This window comes from Ciconia boyciana, chromosome 1 (genome assembly GCF_034638445.1).
Source record: "Ciconia boyciana chromosome 1, ASM3463844v1, whole genome shotgun sequence".
Lineage (NCBI taxonomy): Eukaryota > Metazoa > Chordata > Aves > Ciconiiformes > Ciconiidae > Ciconia > Ciconia boyciana.
This window is the reverse complement of record NC_132934.1, coordinates 15,778,861-15,802,908: the sequence shown is the minus strand read 5'-3', so window position 1 is coordinate 15,802,908 and position 24,048 is coordinate 15,778,861. Positions and strand designations below refer to the sequence as shown.

Here is a 24,048-nt window from a genome sequence, read left to right as displayed (position 1 = left end):
AAGCATCACTAATATTTTTCAAAGCAGACTTTGTGTGTGTATTTAGTGGAGTAGCTGATGTATAAGAGAATGTTTAAACTGTGTATAATTTATAGCAAAAGATCATAATTAAAAATTCAATTTCCCACGCAATATTGTGAGGTCTTACTGTTCAACAACCTTAATTCTGCAATGGAAGAATGTTTTAGATTATTTCTAGCTTGTGTTTTGATGTAAATGATTATGAATTATATAATAATAGAGAAGGAACTTCATATAAGTCATCTGGCTTTGATTGTTACTAAAAATAATTCCTTTGTGTGTGTTATTGGAGAAGATAAAAAGTCATATCTGACACCTGCATTTTTGTGTTTGTGCCACAATTTGCAGAAGCAACATTTTCTTTTGTTTCTATGGTATTTGTGTTTTTAATGCACATTTTACCAAGCTGATGTCTTACAAGACTATGTCATATGGCTACAACTGTCTTTTTATTTGCAAATGTTAGTAATATAAAAACTGTAAGCAGAAGTTATATTTATTTTCCAAGCACCATAGCAAAGTATACACAAAGTAATATTTGGTTTAAGATTTAATCTAGGAAAGTTGTATTTCCTACAGTCAGCATTCACTGTCTCTGATTTCCACCTATCTTGCATATTTTTCATGTGATATGGGACACTCTCGCATCCTGTTAGTTGAATAGCTCATTTTCAAGCAAGGCTTTTGTCGGTGTACTGTATCAACAGACATGGCTGGCCAAAAGATTTAATTTTGAGGGGACGACGATTCAGTACTGCAAGGAGTGGGGTATGTATAGATAACACTTCTGCAATACGTGCAAGTACTGGAAAATAAGTTTTTTTTCTTGCCAAGTACTGGAAAATCTGTTCTTTCTTGCCATCAAGAGTCTACTTCGAATCTACTGAAAGCATCTTCCAGTAAAATTAGGTTAACTGTGACGGGGTACATGGGTTGCTTTTACTTACCAGAAGGGCTGGGCAGCTCTTTCTGTCTCAGACTTGTAGTTATCTGTATTTGCACGTAGGGAACAAGCAGATCACAGGCTCTGGTAGAGATCGCCATGCTGGTCTGGGATGAGTAATGCAGACCTTGGTTGCTTTTTTTCCTTTTTAGGGGGGACCCAAGTTTTGGTAGAAAATAAAGACTCTTCGCAGTTGCTCTTCTGTCCCTCCCTGGTTTTTTTTTTTGTACTTTGATAATTATGTCAGTACTGTTTGGTAGTTGCTCACCTTATTCACCAATAATCTGCTGTCTTCTTCAGTGGTCTTACCTTTTTCCGTGAAGAAGTCTTTCCTGAGCTAACTTTGGAGAGAGCCGTTTTCTTCTCCAAAATTAACCTTTCCTGAAAAGCTTATCACAGTTGCTTCCAACTAAGCAGGCAGGGAGGTGTGATTGTTGCCTTTAGAAGATAAATTTTTGTTTGGAGAGACCATTGTCTTTTTTGTGACACATACAAGGTCTAGATTGTCAAATGGCTGTAATCTGATCTAAGAATGATACCAGTGTCCAGCATAACCCTTCAGTCCTCGTCTCTTTGAGGAGGACATGGTAGCATTGAACTATTCTTATTAAAAACAAGAAAACATGTATAAAAAGATATATAGTTGTTTCTATTTTTTGCTTTCTTTTTCATTTCAAACTTTCCTTGCTTTCTTTATTGTAAATTCTCTGATCTGGATTGCATTTGTAATATTATTACGCCTAGTAAAGTGTGTCCCCAGTTGGAATTTCTGGTGAGACAATATTAATGCTTTGTACAGTTTTAATTAAAAAGTAATTTATATATACTGTGTGTGTGCTTACAAATCATGAGTTTAATCATGAAAACTGATTTGTGCCAATCTTGTTAACATCGATGAACTAATAGAGTTAGTTGAACCTGTTTTGACTTGATGAATTTTCCTCTTACAAACTCCTGTACAGTGAGGTTTTTAAGGAATCCAGTCTGAAAGATAGTGTTTAATTTAAGTTTTTTGGGTATTCTGATTCAATAATAACAATTTATTTATGTAGTGTGATTCTTATTTCTGATTTCCAACCTGCGGTCTTGTGTCCTTGAGGTTCCTGGATTAATTTAAACGGACTTTTGACAGATAGCTAACAACTTCAATTCATATCAGAAGACTCACATTTACAATAGATGTTTGCACCTCCACTGGGCTATTTCTAGGCATCTGCAAAATGAAAAAACTTCCAAAGCGCTGCTTCAGGATGTCACTTACTCTGCATCTATGCATTGTTTTGATGCTGTGTTTCTCACAGCAGCATTTTGATGCGTTCTCCTACACATCTGTGCAGTTTCTTTGCATCTCAACTTCTGCCACCTCAGTGTCACAAAAACTCAAATGGTGCTATTTACTCATTAGGTGCAGTGCTGTTTGCCAGGGTTGTGCAGCGAGCTCGCAGGTACCAGAACTTTTCCTTCACTGCTCTGTCTCCTTGACAGTGCCTGGTGAAAACATACATGATTTTGTGATCCTGTGAACTAACCTGGTTTCTTATTCCATCTATGTCCTTGGATAGATTTCTCCAGTATTAATACCTTATGTGTTTTTATAAGTTACTCCCTGCAGTCAGACTTCATAAAAACTCAGACTCGGACCCAGCCGGACTTCATACACCTCAGAGCTGGGCATATTTTAAAGAGCTTAAAGCTTTTTAAAGCTTAAAGGGCTGTGAAGGTTGAATGGACTTAAGGAATTTAAATGGAAAAAAGTTGTAACTCTTGTGTTTGTAAAGGGCAAAATCTGTACGTTTTCATAACAGTATTGTCACCAGACCATTCAAACAACAGAAGAAAATGTTTAAAGTTGTTGAGATGTTTTAGCTATTTTTAAAATATTTCATAACTGTAATTAAATGCATGTTTTTGAGCTGAGACTTTGTGTCAAATTATACCTGGGAGAAATACTCCTTTCTGTGAAGTTTACAATGCTGTTAGTGGAAATCTGTAGGTTCTGATCAAAAATATCCCTGGCTAGGAATTGCCAATGTAGAGTGATTTTTTTTTTTTTTTTTTTTTTTTTTAAGATCACTGACTTATCACATTAAAACAAGAAATAAAATAAACAGACTCGACATAGTGCCTGCTTAGGGTTTTGTTTGTTTTACTAGTAGGGAGGATTTGATTTAATCTAACGGTGCAGTTTTGGCTTCATCAATACTAACACTAACTACACCAAGAAATTACCAAAGGAGTTTATACCTCACTACTGCCATTCTTTTAAATTTAAGTTGACGGTGTTGATTGCATTCATCTGGCTGTAATGCATTTAAAGGCTTGGTTAGTCCAACACTAGCACTGTGAAGGGGTCATGATTGGTTAACCTTTCAACTGGATTTCATAGCCTCGTATGAGCAGTGACACAGAGAGAGCCTTTTGGCTTTCAGGGAGTAAAGGAACGATTCACATCATATCAGACTACGAAATACCTGCGGGTCGATGGTGCTGGTTTGTGCCCAAGGATGCTTGAACGAGCCTGTTTGGATCTACTTGTGATACTGCCTGAATTACCATGAGAGGGTTGCCCCATTCCTCTGTGGGGTTTTAGGGGACTGAAGACACTTCACATGTCATCATGCCAAATACTGACATCGTAAGCAGTGATGCTACTTACACAGTGGTACAGGCTGGGGCAGAATTACTTAAAAAATAATTCTAGGGACAAAATGCTTGCTTTGGTTAAGCACTAATGAAATAAGGTACCTGCTTGAGTCACTTTTCGAAATCACTATTTTTAAAGAAAAATACGACTTATTGGAGAAGTAGGGTTTAGTCGTTGATGTTTATCAATCACGGCTGCTGTTGTGCATGTTTGTCTTCACTGAGGGTCTTCTCATTTTTTCCCCTGTTTAAAAGGCGCCAAGTTGATATTTCAGTCTGAGTCAGAAGATGCATTTGCAAGTTCTGTAATAGATTTCAGATGCTGCTGAATAACGCTGGAATGCCATTTTACGACATTGTTAAATAAAGACGTCACTGCCCTGTTCTGAGAGGTAGCACAATCTGTGCGGCCAATACTTGGCACGGGGTTACTAATGCAGCAACACCTTCGTTAACAGCACTGGGCGTGGTGATGTGATCACACCAAAGTGCATAAAAGTGACTGGAGTTTCTGCCCTCTAAGCTGAGCTGCGGTGCATGAGTATGTGTGCTTGTTCTTAAGTTATAGCAATGCAGAGTGAAACAAGTTACCCCACTTGTAATGTTAGAGCTCTGAGGCCTTCAGTAGTAATTTAAGCCCATTTTACTCTGTGTTAGTAATGGCTTAAGAATGCATGTATTGCGTTATGTGTTTCAGCTGAGAGGGACAAGTGCCTGTCATCGTCTGACTGTACCCATCTTTTGATTTCATTAAATTCCTCCTGCCATCACTGAGAAATACTTCATTAACCATCTTTGTCTCTTCCCAGAGTGTTTGCTGGGGAAACAAACAGCAGGGCTTTTGAACTAGGAGGGACATTCACACAGAATGAGAAATTTCATGTAATGACATCTGGTTCAAAACAGGGATGACATTCCTGACTGTATTTTAAGATGTAGGATCCTTGACTTGGTTACTAGCTTTTAAGCAGGCGACTCTAGCAATCTGTAGTCAAGCTTGGAATATTGTAACATGGAGCATAACCCGTGTGCCATGTTTTCTAAAAAGATCTGTAGGCAGAGATTTTAAAAGACATATTCTTTTACTATTTCAACAGTTGACCAGTACAGAAATGCTTATTCCATTTCTTGGCAGTGAGTGTTAAGACAAAGGTGTTGCTGCCTGTGTTCTGACTCAGACTGAGGGATGAGACTGCAGTATTAGTATAGGGCCTTGAAACCCAGAAGAGGAAAGAAAAACCTCTTTAATATAGTAAGAAGCTCTTATGGAGCAGTGTATAAATTTGCTTTGTATAAATTAATATAACAGTAGTGGCCCTGCAGTATTTTCAGGTTTTTTTTCTTAATATATATTTAAAGCATAATTTCTAATTCTTGTATATATTTTTAACTTTCCCACAGATATGCACTTATTTGGCCATTATCCAGCTCATGATGATTTCTATCTTGTAGTGTGCAATATCTGCAATCAGGTAGTCAAGCCACAGGTTTTCCAGTCACACTGCGGTAAGTGAATGTTTTCTTTCCTGAATTACAGTGCCAAACTGGCGTATGGTTCTCTTAAGAATCATTGCATACGATCATGATGGAGGCATTGCAGATATACTTTTCTGGTTATCTTGTGTTCTTTCCACAGAAAATACCAAAGCAGCATATTTCCTGTAGAGGAAGTTAAATTAGTTGTTCTAGAAGCTGGGCTTTTCAAGTTGGACTTGTTATACTAAATTAACCTATTACAACAAATAAGTCCTGTTAGTTAGTTACTAGCTAGGCTAAAACTATTACGACCTAACATTGGATTGTCTTTTATCAAAGCTGCGAAGTGAGGGCTTTGATACTGATCTACAGTAACTAGAAGTTGAATGTTATAGATTGTTTTCTGATGGGATTTATTCATAAGTGTATATAGGGCTTCTATTTATCATAGGGTTTAATTTTTTACATAATTGGCATGTCGAATCACATTTGTTAAGATTCTCTTGAAAAATGTTCATTTGAGAATCTGCAGAAATATGCAGATACGTATTTCTCAATTAGTATGACATCAGCAAGATGACAATTTTTGTGTTGATTATTTGTAAGCAGAACTACTTTAGTTAGAAGTTTTTGCTATTGATTAACAAACTACTTTCAAATATTCTCTGAAAAACTTCATCCCAAGGTCTGGTTTATTTATTACTTATCCAGTGGTTTATTTGTTATTTGTCCAGTGGTTTGTTTCTGTGGTGGTTTTTTTTGTTTTTGGTTTATTTGTTTGTTTTTTTTTTTTTTTAAAGGATTGCAAAATGTGACTGGAATGGCTAGCTTTGCATGAGGTTTAATCAAATTCAGTTTTAATCAAAATAATTTTAAGCTGATTGCATAATAATGAAAGGTAACTAGTACTGAGGATGGAATAAATTAAATACATTAAGAAAAAAAAACAACTCAGCAATATTTTCCTTGCCTACATACAACAAATAGATGTCACAAATCCTGTGCCCCTTTCAGTCTTCTTGACAGCAAAACTACTCAGTAAGGGGGAAATGTAAGTGGGATGAACAGAAAACATAAAAGTTTATTTGCTTTTAAAGAGATATTACCAAAATATTACCTTGGGTTTGTATGGATGGACTGCTAACAACCAACCAGGAGCAACTGCATTCATGTTGAAAGCCAGTTGTACAACTCACCATTACTTTTGGCCCAGATTGAAATAATTGTGAAAAAATGGTAATAGTGGAATATAGCATTTATATCCAGTGAATAATAAAAGATCTAAAAGTATTAGTATAGTGGGAGAAGGACTTACTAATTTAATAGTGGGGGCAGGTGTTAATTTCAGTCTTTTAACAAGCCGTCCTGCTATTTTTTTCAAAATTTGTTTCTTGCCCTTAGTCGTATGTGGATTCTTCCTGCCCAGCTTCAGGTATCTTATGGTTCTTTCAGTGACAGAAAAACTTCTCTGCATATGGTCATAGGTACAGTGGGTACTATAAACATTGACCTGGTGCATTAATAAAAGATCCGCTACAGAACAGAAGAACCTATATAACACCTTGCTGTAGCTGTCCATAGTTGTGCTGTTTCCTGGACATGACCTTCTGGTTTGGGGACCAGTGTGAAAGTTGGTCCTGTTTTCATGTGGGAGGGATATAGAATGATGTTTCTTTTAGATTAAAGTATTCCTTGTTAGAAGGAACTCTTTGAGCTCTTTGGAAGTAACAAGTTACCATCAGTGTTAGTGTGTTGCCTCTAAACTGCAAAGATCCTATGAGTCACTGTCCTTTTTTCTTTTTCTCTTTTCTCCATTACTGCATTATTTATACAATTCCTTTTACTTCATCTTCATTATAGCAATCCTGTTACATTGAACAATTGAGCATTAAATTCTGAATTGCTTGATTTAAGTGCCTAAGGTCAATAAAGACTTTAAAAAAAAAAAAAGTAGACTGTATTAAAAGAAATGGAGAATACTGAAAATAATTGACCAAAGGTGTTACCTCTTGAAGATTGTACTTAATCTAGTCAGATTTGTTTCAGGAAAGGTGTACTGGAATGTTGCTGAAAGGCCTGTGGAAGAGCTTTAAATGTATAGATAAAATATTTTGTTTTAAAGAAGAAACAGAAAGGATGATGTACTAAAACCATATAAAAGAAGTTTTATAAGATAAAAGGTTTCTTGGAAGTCTTGGGAATTATTGTAAAATAATTTATTTTCAAAAAATTAATCTGTTAAAAGTACTACATGTTGTATAAGTGACATGCATCTACTAACGTATAGTTCTTTTGATAAGATGAGTAAGATCTAAAGAAGAGCTACACATGGATCTCATTAATTGATCTGTAGTTGCACTGTGTGGTGAGAAAATGATAAAAATCTTGCATTAGAAAACAGATCAACTGTGAGCTGCTTGTGGCTGAAAAATCTCTCACTGGATATGTTATAATATCAATAGTCCATTGAGAAAGGTCTGGAGAAGGCTTCATTTGAGACTTTGGTTCTGGCTGCACTGGGCTTTTCTGTGAAGCAGGAATATTTAACTTTCAGTTTTATTGAGAGTTTTATCACCTGTTGGACACAATCAACTTGATGGATCAGATTTTGTTTAATTAATTAGGCCATGCAGCAGTATACCTGTAAATTCAGTGATGCTGAACACACCTGTCACTAAACTTTGTGTTTTAGGCTGTCATATTTACCATAAAATGCATTATTTTACATGTCTTGAATTGCAGCTTTAAAGTTGTAACAAAGACAATGGAGTGAGAAAACATTAGAAGCCACTACTCGTTTTTTGGCTCTTGAAGGCTGCGTCATGGGGAGTCTTTATTGCTACTGACAAGGACTTGTAGAGATCTATCCCAGAATCTCCCACAAAGTGTGCTTTGTTACTAATATCCCTGGTAAGATCCAGTCCATATTCTCTCAGTAAGGATTTAGGTCCATGCCAGACACGTGCTTTATGTTTCTAGGTTCCCTGCATTGTAACTTGAAGGCCTTGGCTTTGGAACAGCACTGGAATGCTTAGTTTAGCAGACATTTCTGTAACACTTCTCTTGAGCCCTTGCTGGCATTTGCCTTTCTCCAGAGCATAAGAAGACCCCCTGTTTCATTTGTCTTTAATTTCAGACATATGGCAGCCATCCTTGATGGCACTGGGAAGTTGTGAAGATTATAGAGGCAGATGTTGATATTTAACTTTTTAAGGGTTTGATTCCTGGAATATCAAGCAGAAAAAGAGAAAAAATTGGTTGTGGTTCAGGCTTTTTTAATGGGAGGTGATACATCATGCAACCTTAGACCAGTAGAAATCAGGAAGGTAAAAGAAGAGATCTGGCTAATTAGAGGACTGGCTTGCTGGACTTGAGTCTTTGTAATAAACACAGTGTAAAGCTCAGTGTTGCAAAGTAGTAGATCTGTTCTAGCCTCTAAGTCAGAAATACTGAATTATTTTTAAGAGCAGTTTCACGTCCTTGTATCTGGCATAAACATTTATATCCATTTGCAGGGATTAAATCATTCATGTACATATGGCATAAGCCCAACTGAAAAGAGAGACTTGCTGTTACAGGCTGCTGGATAAACTATATAAATCAAATAATTTCTTGAGGTCATTCAGTATTATTGTGCACTTATAAATAGTATATCATATATATCATAATGTCATCAACAATAGGGTTGAAATAGTGTTGTTTCCTTCTGAAGCCAGTTCTTTTGAATAACTTGTTGCAGTGGTACAATATCTTAGATTTTTTTTTTTTAATGTGTGAACACATAGTTGTATTTATTTCTCCATGATGTACTTTGAAATGAGAAGTCAGTCTAGTTATACAGCTTGTAGCATTTCTAAGTGTACTTGACACATGAGGAATTTTAGTTTTGAGACTTTATTCTCAAATGCCGACCTCAATGAAGATATAGAGCACTTCTTGGGACACCAAAAATGTAGTGTTTTAGTATCCCTGAAGTACCATAATGTTCTTGCTGTTTGTTTGTGTTTTTTTCTCCAATATATCTGTTTTCTAGGAGATTTTTAGGGTGGCAGCCTATGCTGACTCAGTCCACGTGCCTTCTGTAAAGTCATATGGACAATTCTGTGACAGTCTGTTACTTGTTAAGATGGGACCCGTACCGTTTCCCAGGAGACATTTCTATTTTCCTTTGGCCCCAGAGAGAGTAAAGCTTCATATTCTTATACTGCATTGTACTTTACTAGACTAAAGAGCATCAGATACAGTTCTGGTTATTTTTCTTTAAATGTTCCATACAATAAAGGCCTTGTTAACTTTGTTCTTTTCCTGTTGAAAGGAAAATCTCTCATAAAAGGTAGCTCTGGCACAGTGAAGAACAAGCAGTGTACATATAGAGAGCTTGTCAAAACATCTTGACTTTTTCTTTTACTATGAGGAAATAAATTAATGATGGGAAAGTGTTAAAAGTAAATTTGGGGGGAAGAGGTGAATTAGCCAAGCTAAGTTATGCAGCTTGGTTAAACAATAACTGCAGTATAACCATCAAAGAAAGTTTCCAAACATACTCTGGAACAGTTTCCAAGACTGTGGAGGGTATCTTAATGAACTGAATAGTTAAATCCCCATTTGATGAAGTCATGTTGTACAAAGGAGACCAATTCTGCTTCGTCAAGGAGAAATGACCATGAAGATCTCTTCTTTTGCCAATTTCTTTATTCGAGGCTCGTTGCTATCTATCCTGCCTCTCTCTAAGGTTATTCTAACAGGCTTCTAATTAAGAAGTAGAAATTCTTATTCCTTAAAAAAGAAAAAGCTATCTTGATTTTCATTACTTCTGAGTTATAAATCCTTGGGTTGACATCCTCATGTCATCATGCAAGTTGGAAAAGGATATTGCCTTTATATCCTTCTGTTTGGCTGTATAAGCATCATTTAAAAGAAAAACAAGCTAGAAAGTAATGGAGCACTGAAGAATATAAATAATTTTCCCTTCCATATCATAACCTCTCTTAGGAAAATAATGATGTATTTTGAATTAGTCAGACTAGCTATTTTACATTGTAATAGTTGTGTGTTACAATTTAATGAACCACGATTAAAGACAAAAAGGCTGAGCTTACAGTATGAATAAGAATGATTTGGTTTCTTAACACGAGCTGGAATGTTAATAGCTGGCATTGGTTTTTGCATAAGGATTTTGATACGGGTATCACTGTCACATTTGATGGATATTAAGTTTGATATTATTTTCAATATTTCAGTTTTGATATTATTTTCAATTATTCAGTGCCTTGTTTTTTATTAAATACAGCTGTTTGGGGTTTTGTAATTGTTAATATTTTATCCATTGCATTTGACCTTTTATCAAGGGGAATGCTCTTGTGCCCTTCAAGGACAATGGTATTTTGAGTGATTCTCCTGTTACTGCGATTTTTGTTTTTCACAGCCTTGTCAAAACTTGTTATATGATATCATTATTGATTGAATAACTTTCTCGTTGTTACGTGGTTAGGTTTCACTGCATAAAAGAATTAAAATGATGAAAATTACTCTCATCCCTCCTGCTTTTGTTAAATATGGAAACAGTAGCAGCTAGACTGACAAGAATCCCAGTTTTCTTTTTCTTTTGGTGGGGGTGGGGGGAGAAGGAATTGAATGTTTCGTATGTACCTTATTTATACATTTTTATTTGTGCAATTGCCTAGGATACACTGATTCTGTCTGTAACTTTCATTTCCATTACTTTAAATTGGAAACCCCTAGTAGCTGAAAGCATACGAAAAATTTGCTTTAGCTTTACAGTGTTTCTATCAGAAATCTTGTTCTCGAGGCCAAAGTACAGCCAGTGGCATAACCCTCAGTCTTCTGTCTGCGATGAAAATCTAAGCTGTAGTTCCTGCAATGGTACCTGCAGGTTATGTGGGTCTGTCATGTCCATGTCATTGCAAGTTCTCCAAGCCCAGCGTAATGGCGGTCGCTGTGAAACTATAGCCACAAGCCATCTTTTGCGCCATTCCCATAGAACTTAAATAGTACGTTGCTGCATGGACAATCCAGGTAGAGTGAATATTACCCTTGAAAAGGCAAAACTAAAACAGCATTCCTTTGAATTAATCTTTTTCAGTATGTGTTTGAGGAGTGCCGTATTTTTAGACTGTCAGCAATTCTTGAGACTCTCAATAGGTATAGCAATGCAAAATTTCTCTTTGTTTACTCCTTAGAGAGATCAGCTCTATGTCCTAACTGCTGATAAACTCTGTCCAGATTCAGAAAATCACTTAGATGCATAAAAGATAATCAATTGACATTTCCAAATGAAGCAATAAAATAAAAATCCTTCTTAGCCACTTGTATGCGTGAGAGTGTTGGTCACCTCAGTATTGGCTACTGTGCTCATCCAGGACTGGAAACAGCTTTGTTTTTTTCATATGTGCCCTGGAGAGAGCTCAGTGACAGATACATTGACAAGGCCATGTTCATTCAAGAAAAACAAAAAAAAAAATCCTACCTTCTCTGTAATTACTTGTCCAGGAAGCAAGAGATTTGGATTTAGTAACCTTACCACCTAGGAGCTATTCTCTCATCTTCCACCTCCTAGGGAAGGAAAATGTCCTAACCATCAGGCACACTGTAACCCAGGCTAAAACAAGACTAGCGCATGCTTTTTGCATTAGAGATGTATCAGACAAAGTAAACCTGAATGTAGAGAGTAACACCCAGATCTAAGGCACGGACTGTGATAGGGACTGAAAAATGCACAGCTGATGCTTGGAGCAACAGCAAATGTAATGTGTCTTCATGTTGCAGGTTGCTTAGATCTGCTCAAGGCTGGAAGGATTTTGTTGTGTTTTCTTTTCTTAGTCTAGTGTGTGCATTAAAAGTGGAGTTGTGTTCAGACCTGCTGACCTGCTTGCTTATAAACAAGTAGCACAATATTTGATAGGGTTGGCTTTTTTAATATTTTCTACTATCATCCTACTGCTTAAACTGCTTTCTTCTTTGTTGTTACTAATTCATCATCAGTGACAGAGCCTAAAACAGAAGTTCAGATATAGAAGTAGATATGATATATAGAGTTACAAGGTCAATGAGTAGTGTAAGTAGGAAGCTGACAATTTCCCATAGGTAACTTCTGCACTTAAAAAATTCACCCTAGGTTGATGTGTCAATTGAAATAATTGAAAATTTCTTCATTCAAAAGATTCTTTGAATGAGAAAGCAGGAACATTTTGGCAGCATTGAATCTCAAAGGATTGTGCCTTGGGGAGCAGGGAGTATTCAACAGAAGAAAACATTCGGCAGTGAACAGAATGCTACACATGTATGCAGTTGCTATTAAGCATAGTAACTCCACACACACACCCCCTCCTTCTGGAAGTAAAATATTGATTAATTGTATTTTCTCCTTTTTTTTTCTATTAAGGTGTGCCTATACAGTGCTTTGACTGTGCTGTAGTTTTACAATACTGATCTTAAATAAATTGACATAGGAAGTAGATTGAAAGAGTAATAATGACACTGGGCTCTTCAGTGCACTGGAGGTGTATTGTTCTAGTTTACACATAATTCCTATCATTATAAATTAGCTTATCTCTTTTGCATAGTGTATTCATTGATAGTATTTGATTAGTGAACCCTTTTGTATCTTTTTTTACTTCATATAAATTGTGGTAAACGATGCAGTACATACTTGAACTGGGTGTTGTTGTCATGGCATTGATGGGGAGATATATATCACTTGTAATTTTTTTCAGTCAAGATTTTAATAGAGATGTAGTTTTAAATAGTAACCAATAAGGATTTCTTTTAAGGAGTGTCCATTAATAGAACTCAGCTGTTGAAGGCTGACTGTAGCATTAGGCTTAAGTTTAATCTCCTACATACTATAATTTAAGGGCTGCGTTTAGTGCATCATTCTTCCAGCTGCTTCACTGGTGGAGCGATGGGGATTGTGATAGTGGGGGAGAGGGGAAAGGTGTAGTGAAAATTTTCCACCATAACCTGTATGATGGCAAAATTAAAATCTGGCAAAATTAAAAATAGGAGTATTTGGCTTGAAGTTTTCCATAGTGTGTCTTACTTGGTCTGAATAAGGTGGATGTCTTCCATCTTAGAGAAGGAATGTTTTTAAAAATAATTTTTTTTAAAAAGACTTCATGGTCCTATTCCTAGATAAAGTCCAAAACAGAATTAAGAGCTTTTTGTATTCACTGTTTGGAAGTGCTTTGGTGAGCAAAAGATAAGCAAGAACAAATCCCTTTTTATATCAAATTGTGATACACTGTAAAGAAAGAAATCTGAATTTGCCAAAGGCCCAAATAAGGAGTCATTGTTTCTTCACTGTATTCAAAAGTATAGAAGTGTTAAGAGCAAGTCTCTTCTCTGTCTTTGTTTATCATGCATGTGATCAGACGAGGAAGATGTGGTAGGGTTTTTGAGGGTGGGGTGTGGGTTTTTTTGGTAGTACAGTGTTTCACTCTGCATGTGTTACAGAAGGTAATTAACATTTGGATTAGTCACTACCAAATATTGTAAGTTCCATTTCAAGTCTGTAGAAATCTTGTCTGCATATAGCCCTGCCCATTGACCGTGACTTTTAGCAGTTGTCTAAACATTTTGGGTTTGGTTAATTTTCTAACTGTTGCAATTTTTACTATGTTATCATTCAGCAATTTCTTGCAAAGCATATTAGAAGTTGAGGAACTTCTTACTCTCCTTGTACTAAAATTTTTACTACAAGCTGGCTCATAAAGTTGATTCTTGTCCATTGACTATTGGCTTTTCCCAAAGGAAACAGCAGCAAATTTTGGTAGTGTCCTCTCTAGCAGCTGAACATCTCTGGTGCCATGTGTTGTGGTTGCTGAGTCTCCATGTGAGGTGGCAGGTGCGGCTGGAGGTACAACTCATCTTGTGCGTTCAGGGCTGCCTTCAGAGCTGGAGAACTGGGCCTGGGAGGAGGTTGGATGACCCCAGAATATAGCTCTGGCCCTCACAGCTGCCATGATTGGACTACCTTGTTATGTACAATGGTGAGTGGAAAGAAAACTGGAATGGCAGTTTGTTACTTTCCAGAAGTACTACTTCTGATAGTCTGAAATACTGCTTTCCAGTGATGTTTCTGTTGCCTTTTCTAACATTTACAAGCCACTTGGGGTGCAGTGGGGAAGACAAAAGTCCCTTGACATGCAGGAGGGATGATAGGATAGTCATGTGTCCTTTTTCATAGAGGTGCAATGGAGAGCAATTGAAATAAATACCAAGCTGTAGTTCAAGAGCTTTATGGTTTTTTCAAGTTGGAAGTAGTTACATTAAATGCCTTGCATGAAGAAATAATTTTTTTATTTGGTGTTTTAAAACCCTTATTTTTTAGTAGAGGGAAATCTCAGCTGTCATGAACTAGCTAGTACAAGGCTTGCAAATCTACTTTAGATACTTTTCCTACAATTTTCAGTAATAATATTTATCCCAGATTTTGTATACTTTCTTAATTTTTAAATATTTCTTCTTGTTTATTTTAATATGATTTTTTCCTCTGGTATGCAAGCATGTTTGTCATGGCTCCATGTTTAAAATCTAGTGAGTTCTGTTTATTTCATTGTAATAGTAGTACACAACCTCTTGGTACCTGACTAGTGCCAAATCTATTCAAAACATTTTGTTTGCATGCATAAAATACTGTACTTAAAATTCTCATCATTTCAAATACAGCTGAAGCTCCATGTGTTTCCCATTTCACTGTCCTGTAGTGATTCATATAATTATCTTAATAGCTTATTGCTATTCTATTTAACTGGTGATATTAATGTAATAATTGTCATATTAAAATCTAAAATATTGAATTAGGCCTTGTTCTAAAATGTATTTTATTATTACCAATAGGTTAGATGCACTGTAGGCTTCTGTTTTCAAAATAATTTTTTGCAGTCATCTAGATAGATTGATGACATTCTATTCTACAAGATATAATGAAGGAACTATTTAAAATGTGTTAAGCAAATGATGATGGGCAACTCGTTCACCTCACTATGTGTATATTTTTATTTAATTTCAAATACTTGATATAGCTTCCTGCACCAAAACCTACCTAAATTTCCTAAAATTTAGGCAACTTGCCTCATTAACTATTTATGTTTGTGAGACTAGTGATGCTGTTAACACAGGAACATTTTCTTTGATTAGTGTTCTGGGAAATAACAGATTCTCCCCCCCCCTCTTTTTTTTTTGGACAGGTTTCTTGTTTCTGCGAAATAATCTTTTATCATGCCTGGCATCTGCTCTGCAACTAGTGAAGTATAACTAATACCATACTTAAATAAAATATCAAGCATTGCATATGAGAAATGTGTTTAAGGCAAGCATTAATGTATCATTATTTGATACACCTGCCTTCAATTTATTCTCCGTGTTGTATAAGGTATTCTTTTTATGAATATATCATCAATGTTGTGCTTTACTAGTTGTGTAACTGAAGAATTTTAAATTTTAGGATTTTAAATATTAAAATTTTTAGGTTTTTTAAATTTCAAGTTTTAGGTTTGAGATTGGTGATTGAAAAATTGTTCCATTTTTTAATTCAGTTTGTTAGGAGAAGGATTGGCAGGGAGGAGTCTCATTTTTGGTGCTGCTTTTACCTCAAAATATTGAAGCAGGAATACATCTGTGCAAGCTGAAACACGGACCAGTAATTGTCCAACAATACTGAAAAGGTCTACATTGATTATAGGTGTTTCAGATTGCTTTAGTGTGTATTTGATGGTGATCAGATTGCATGAACTGTGGAGATCAGTGCATCCTTGTGTGTACTTTAAGTTTTCTCAAACTTGTGGTAGTACTGTGCATGTCCAAATGAGTCTGAAGCCAAGTGTTTCTTGTTCTGTGACTCTAGGTAGATGAAAACTGTAAGATATGAGTAAAAATAATGCTTTTGAATTTGGTTAGGACAACAAAGGATTAGTTTGCTGTTTAAATAAATCTTTTTGTCACTGTCTAATGCCAGGTACATTTAGTGGAAATGCTGAAATGAGCAGTAAAGCATTTCAGCATTTTTGCACTGGCAGGAAAGGCATAGTCAGGACCAGACAGTTAAGGCTGCAGAGAAGAGCACAGTGCAGAACTGCATGCTTAGTAAGATGAGTATAGAAATGGTGCAGCAAAAACTTGAACCTTGAAAAGTCTGGTGTTTGTCATTGTGCTGCTAAACAATTTTGTTGACCCAGTGTTTTTTTGAACTTAATGGAAACTTGAGAACTATGGAGTCCTGTGGAAAGGATTCTCAAAACTTAGCTATACACTGTGTGAAGAAATACCTCCTTTTTTGGTTTGTTTTTGAACCAGCAACGAACAATCATTTCCTGTCCACCTTCATAATAAATGCGCGTCATAACCCTCCTCTGTCGTCACCCATCCGGTTTGACAAGTCCAAATCTGTCTAATTGTCACTTTAGTAGAGAGTCTCCGTGCCTTTGCTATGTGTTTTTATATCTTGCCCAACTCTTCTAAACTATTTTTGAAAGGAAGGAAGCAGTGTTATGATGTGCTATATTCCTTGCCTAACATTTGGTTTGTGACCACTACAGATCATTGAGATGATAATTTCATAGAACTGTTACAAGACCAGTGTCTCATTACTGTGTAATAATATGAAGTTTTGTATATAAAGTTAAGATTGTTTTCTTCTTCCATGTCTGTCACTTTACATGTATTTACATTGAATTTCATTTACTATTTTATTATACCGTTCAGTAATGTTAGGTCTTTCTGCAATCTGCTGATTTTCATCTCTAGTACTGAGTAACTACATACCAAAGATGTTGTTCTCTCACTAACCGCCTTCTTTTTTGGATCATTTCTGAATATGTTGAATAGTTCAGGCCCTGATGCAGGCTCTTGCTGCATGCCACTGCTGAAATTGTTTCTTTGAGGACCATTTTTATCCTATTTTTCTTGCCCTGTAAGTAGTTTCTCAGCCTTCGGGTGGGGGTTGGAACCCTCCTTTCTGTCTCACAGCAGTTATCTTTCCTTAAAGAAATGTGAATACATGGCCTCGTTTCACTTGGAAATTTAAGTAGACTGTGTCAGTTGGATTTCCCTTGTCCACGTGTCCCTTTATACCTTCCAGGACGTTTGTGACTCATAACAGTCTTTCACAAAACTACACTGACTTTTCCCCAACACATCATACTTATCCATATGTACACTAACCTGGTTCCTTCTTACAGCTTCTTACCCCTCTGGCTTGGATACATTTCAGACTTGCTACTCTCTATTTCTTTGCACTCCCTCAGATGTCGATGTTGCCTTTGGATCTTCAGGTACAAGGTGGTTTTCAGTGAGCAGCTTTGCTTGCTTGTTAATGGCTCAATGACTGCATCCATGGCTTCTGGGGAGCTCCTGGATGAATACAGATGGTCCGACTCTGTCAAGCCACTTTGCAGCCTCTGCCACTGCTTCAGTTGGAGATGGGATCTCCAAGTCCTCCAGAGCTTCTGGACCATGAAGGTCATTTTTGTCAGGACTAGAAAAGAAGCAAAGTTTTATTTATGCATATGTGTCTCTATGCATGTGCATTTCTATATGTATACTTATATATTGGCTGATCAATCCATTGCACCCCGAATGCAATTGTAGCCTTAATTCTAGAGTAACTACTAGGGAGTAGTTTGTTGCCACTTCCTGGGTAGATGCGTTTGAAAAAATGGGATTTTTTTTTCTATATCTTGCTAGAGAAGAAAACACACATTTTTTCACGTTAAAGAAATGGCTTGAGTATAACTAATTTTTCTCTCATTTTCTTACCAAAATAAGTTTCGTGCCTATAGAGGTGAAGTGTTGCACTTGAGCTGAGGTAAAATCTTTCTTCTAGGAGACTGAAGGAAAAAACAGAGGAAATTAAAGTCTAGGTCTGCAAAATGATTCCTGATCCTTTAGCCACTAGTGTGGAGATTAGAACAGTTAATGTGCAACGTGGGATATCCTATTTACCCTTTTCTTCCCTAATCTGAAGGGAGTTGAATCAAGAGCACCTTAAGGAGGCTACCTGGTGTTGATGGGTGTTTGCAATCACTCACATGGACTGTGTTCTCTTTACCCCAGTTCCCATCAGCATTTCTTTATGGAGTCTCATCTGCCAGGGAGTGGTGGAACAACTCTGCTTGCGAGCCTTTGCCTGCTTCTCCAATTGTGTGTTTTCTATGGAAAATGAAAGGATTGAGAGAGAGGCTTAGAATTACCTGTAGGCTGAGGGACTGGGTGGTTCTGCTACTGGAAGACACAAGTTCAAGTCTACACTGATTTCTTCTCTCCTATTGATGTTTTTATTTTACATAAAATAATTAAATAGCTGTGGAACAGAGTAAGAGGGAGAGTTAATCCCTAACTTTGACAAGTAAGATACTCACTTGCGATCCAGTCTGTGGTTCAGGAAAGGTGTTTATAAAAGGTTGAAATAATTTCAGCAGGAGGCAGGGAGAGCAAACCCCCTCAATACCCTTCACAATACTTTGTCCTCATAGTCAGAGCCCTCTTCTGCAGAGGGGAAGATTTGAGTTCAGATTGATTACAGAAAGGTGAGTGCTTTAATCGGGGAAGTAGTCATCTAACTGGGGTTCACCACCTTTCTCTTGTTTAAAGACTTAGCACTTAAATGGCTTTTTAATAGAAAAAATACTTAGAAATATTTAGTATTTTATCAGTCAGAATTTTAAAAACAAATCCACTCTCTGAACCAAGCCAAAGTAGCTGGTCGTAAAAGAGAAATAAAGCCAGTCACAGAATTGTCAGAGAATTGTAAATAGATATTTGCAGGGAAAAAAGACATAATAATATCGGCTCCTGTGTTTGTTGGATCAGTGATAACTACTGATGTGTCCTGAATATAAAATAATTTTGAGGACAGTCAGGATGCTCAGACAGCAGTTACCAGCAGTGGGTTGGTTGACAAAGCCTGAGCATTCCCTTATGATTCGTCTGTCTCATCGCTGCACAGCTCATGTCCAGTCAGTCTGGCAGCTGTGGAGAGCTATGGCTATATGTGCACTGAATTAAATACACCCTAACACATGGCATGATAATATCGAGGTCAGGGTCTTTTTCTTGCAAAGAGGTAAAAGGGGGGGGGGGGAACCCCAAAACCAACCCTTTGTATTTTCCCTCAAGAGCAGAATGATGTGCACAAGGACGTTACATGCAACCCCAGTGCCACAGTTCACATTTCCTAGCTTGGAGTCCTGGGAGTCATGAAAACTTTGTCTAGTGTCTGTTGGTCAGACTTGGGAAGAACTGGAGTATTTTTTGGTTTCTTCTCTTCCATGGCCTCGATCTCTACTGCTCCATAAGCCTTATCTTGCAGACTGGGAATAAATCAGATCAAAATTACCCTGTCTTTGCATTTGAAAAGGGGCGAGAATGAAAGGTCAACAGCAGTGGTGCAGCGAGGAACATGCTTAGCAGGGTTTTGGGGTTTTTTAAGGGAACTAGGAAGAGAGGCAGGTCAGGATATTTTCATATCCGGTCCATGTTATGTTTGCAGCTTTCACTCTAGTTTATTTTTATAAACTAGAGAAACAAAAACATAAATACTGGACTACCATGTCTCACAGACATTAGTAATTTTGAGATCAGTACGATACCTATTCAGTCATTCCCCAATTTTGGAGTTCTTGGAAACAGACAGTTGAAAATATTATATCTTACAGTTAGCATGGGTCAAGTGAAGATCCTGCCTGAGGATCTTCAGATATCCTGCCTGAGGTACATGCTCTGAGGTTGTTCCTCCTCAACACTTTGTGCCAGTTTTATCCATGGGCTTTCCTGCCTTCCCGTTGCGATTCTCTCTTGGCACTCGCAGCGAATGGTTGTAGAGAGGCGTAAGGGAACAAAGCTGAATAGTTGCTTCTGCCCCGATTTGAGGATACCAAGTCATCTTCAGCTTGTGAGTGGCCTGTTCACTCTTTGTGTGGTGAAAAGTCAAAATGTAAAGGCAGATTTTGGGAATACAGGCAGGAAAAGGTGAAGTGCCTTCCTCCCTTGAATTTCTGAGATCTGTGTTGGTGAAACCTTGGCAAAGTTGGCTTCAGTCTCTTCTGCTTTGCTTTCATCCACAGAGAGGGATTCAAGTTACTCAGTAGCCCCTGTGCTAGGACAGTTTTATTTCCAGTTGCTTATCATGTGATGCGGTTATATGAAGGAATTACAAAGTTGTTGCCAGCATTTGCACCAGAAGCACTGTTTAAGCAGACAACTTGGGTTTAGTTTTGTTTTTTAACTCACAGGTATGGATGTGACAATTCTAGCTAAATAGTATCACTGAGATGAAACAAAGTTCAAGTAAATGATACATAGAGCTTCAAGTATCCTGGTTTCAAAAGAGAGCTGTAGAAACAAATACATGCCTCTCGACACTTAAAAATTCAGCTACCTTGATGCAAGACTTTGTTTTAATATTAATTATTCATTGAGTTTTTGCTCCATAGTTCCATTTTATAAAACAGAAAGATTTTCAGTTTTTTAAACTATCTTAATTTAATGTCATTTTAGTAGAATTGCCTTGTGTCTTGGTTTTGGTTTTTTTAAGTTTGATGCTTACAGTAGGGTTGGATTGAGGTGTTTGGTTTGGTGTCGTGTGTCCCCCACCACCACCACCGCCCCTGCAAAACATACATACAACACAAAAAAGAAAGCACACTGTAATTATTTTCTTTAATGCTTAAGGAAAGTTAGAATATCTATTGGAAAGTTCTGATTAATGAGAATATACGTATGCCAGCTAACTCTCTGCAGTCAGAGTTGCATAATATCAACTGTTAAGGAAGTAAAACAAGTGATGCTTTTACATGTTTATGATCTAACAAAACTGTCATCTCTGCTGCTGCGTCATATCACACCTTTATGTTGCAGGCTTCCCTTATTTAGCTTTGACAAATACCAGCTGTACTTCATTCAGATCTACCCAAACAGGATTTTGAGGGCTCCACTACTATTTTTTGAAACCTCTTTTATGAGAAAATCTTTTTGAAAAAGTATTACAGCCTTCTTAGTTTCAGTTAACATAATCATCTGAAACTTGTGTGTATGTCTGTGTAAGAGTCAGCTAACTGAAGATCTGACCTGGGCATTTTATGTCAGTGAAGGAAGTGAATGCATAAAGCATGGCTTAACTCAGCTTTGTAAAGCGTACCTCTGGGGTTACATTGGATGCCAAGGTAGCATTTTCTTTATGGTCTTCTCGTGTTTTTCTTGTAAATTTTAGAGCAGTCATTTTGTGTTCTTATGTGGCTGTACAGCATCTGCTTAAAAAACTTAAGTTAATGTTAATTTATAAAGTGTAAGTTATAAGCTATTTCATCACAAGTAATCTTACTGGGCAGTCCAGACAGCAAAGATCTGAAGGTGCTCATTCAAATGCATCTTCTATCTCCTCTAAAACTGGATGTAATATCAATATGGTATACGGTGTCTTTTTTGATACACACGTGTCTGTGAAGCTGATAGAATTGATATTTGTTTTACTGCCAGTAGAAAACGTACTAAGTAAGCATGGGGAGTTGTGACACAGGAAGGGATCAGCCCCTTGCTGCACTCAAAGAGGAAGCTGCTTGCTCCTCAGTGTTTGTGTTGCAAATTCTGCTGGGCTTTTAAAGGCTCTATTTCACCTTGCCTGGCCCTGCTTCCCCACCCCCCCTTTAAACTATGATTCGTTTTCTTAGTGCAATTCAGATAAGACGTTCACACTGGATGAGACAGCATCAGTATTGACCTAAGCTGGTTTTACTGGTTAAGCTTTGCCGTTCTCATTTTTCTGATATGCTTGGCTTTAAAGCTCAGCTTCAGCTGAACCACACGGATCAGTCCCAATTGTTTTTTAAAATGTTCCATTTAACGGTTAGTTTGCAGCACAGGCATGTTATGTTATGCAGGTATGGCTGGCTTCTTTGAGATCCCCTTGGTTAGGAAGATGTGTACTGGTCTTGTTTGGGAGAAATGGTTTTGGGGCTCTGAGTCTGCAAAGTTTCTGCCAAGAACTTCCATGTAAGTTTTCTAAGAGTTGATAAAAGTTGAGTGGCCACAGTGCTGAGCTTGTGCCATTCCTTGCATGCTCAGAGGATAAAGTGTGGTCAATGTAATGTTAGCTGATGCTACTTTGTACACCCTTGGAGGCTGCAGTGGATGTATTAAGTGTCTGATTCAGATCATGTAAAGATACTTCTGGAAATTTTGAAACTTTGTTTATTTTTGTTGCTTAAAAAATAAAGTATACCTATTTGCAAAAACTAAACTGCTTTTTTTACTGAGAACAAGAAGTTTAATTAGATCATCTAGAAATATGCATGAGAAGTGTTGCTGGGTGAAGCTGTAGTACTTAATAACTTGTTTAAATTGAAGAATGACAGCTATGAGTGTTGTATGAGCTAATGAGTATGGTATAGGAAGCTGTGCTGTGGCTTAAAATACCTTTTGTCTGTTGATTTATCTGTAAAATGGAAGAATGCTGAAATTTCGAGAATCAATATTATTACAAAAATTAAGATTTTATCATGTGAGCTTGCACATATTATCATGTGGCACGGACATGGAGACCTAGGCTTACCTGGCTTTAGGTGAAGACAGTATAGACATCTATATGTGAGGTAGTCATTCGGTATTAGCTTTATGTTAAGTGATAACAAAGGGAATTTTCATATAACTACACTGACATTTAGCAGCTTATTTTAATTATATAAAAAAATACTACAGGAGGAAAGGCTGAACAGGTTATTTATTTTATTGACTTATATTTTCACCACGATGTAAGAGTACCTATCTGCTTTACCTTCCCTGCAAGCGTTCCTTGGTATGCAGTGCCTCCTCCACGCTGTGGAACTCAGCTGGCCGAGCAGCGCCTCTCCCCATTAGTCATCGTTGCCTTCCCTAGCGCTGTGTGCATGAAAGTAATTCTTTAAAGCAGTTGCTCATAGTTCATTTCTTTAGAGATTATTTCATAATACACCATTGCAGTAGTACCTTCTTGTAAGCATGGACCAAATCTTCATCACTAAGCACAAGCAGTTTTATGTGGAATAAAAAGATACATTGCAAATAAATCACTACTTATTTCCTTTAATCTAGTTTCAAAATTGTTTAACTTTTGCCATTCAAACACAGCTTCCATTCACGTGTTTGGGAAGCTTTTGAAAGCATATGAATGGTAATTTTCCCAGTTTTTCTGGAACTTAATGTAGTTAACTTCCAGCAATGGCTGCAGCTGGCTGCCTAATAAAAATAACTTGCATTCCCAGAAACATTAGATTGTACCGATGGCAAAAATGACTAAACAATTTTAAAATGTAATCCATACTGTTACATTAAAATATGTTTTGTCTGAGCCAATATTAATCTAAAGTAAAAGATTAACTGCAGTGATATTTAGTAGTGTTTTTATGAATGTGGATTAGCTATTTACAGAAAAGTTCTCATATTGTAGCAGTTTGCTTTTTTAACTTTGATTGCAATCCATCTGTTGTTAGATTATCGGAAGGCTTCCTGATGTCTCTTGCTTTAGCGATCTCTCTTTCCTTAATGTGTGGAATGTTCATATAGTGTTGCAAGAAATGCAGTAACTACTTTGCTTGTGGTGCAAATGAACATTTACATCTTCATGCCTGACAGTGTTACACTGTCTGTCATACTGGTTTTTCTTTCAATGAGCAACCTATGTTTTATTTATTCCATGCTGACTTACTGGTTTTAGTATAGTGAAACTTTGTTTTAATGTAGAACTTAGTCTCAATGTAGTGAGATTATTTTTTTTTTAAATTCTCAATTTAACTAAAAAAATGGTTTTTAATTAACTAAGAGAGAAAATAAACAGTGTGACTGTTGTATTTCCAGTTCATCTTTTATTTGAAAACTTTGGGGCAAATTAAAAATGCAAAATGTTTTTATTTTAAAGTTTAGGTTCTAGAAAATTTTCAGTGGTAGGATTAGATTTTTTTGTAATTAAATGTATTAGT

At 36.8% G+C, this 24,048-nt stretch overlaps 1 protein-coding gene across 3 annotated transcripts in view; it reads left to right on the top strand.

Moving 5' to 3' along the window:
* ATXN7L1 (ataxin 7 like 1) overlaps window positions 1–24,048 on the top strand; it is a 120,981-nt gene that overhangs the window by 36,233 nt on the left and 60,700 nt on the right. For 2 of the 3 annotated variants that reach the window (XM_072859469.1, XM_072859475.1), the window contains exon 3: window positions 5,009–5,113. The exons of the other annotated variant lie outside the window; for it this stretch is intronic. In XM_072859469.1, the coding sequence (XP_072715570.1) occupies window positions 5,009–5,113 (105 nt within the window). The remainder of the gene's footprint in view (window positions 1–5,008; window positions 5,114–24,048) is intronic. 3 annotated transcript variants of the gene reach the window in all.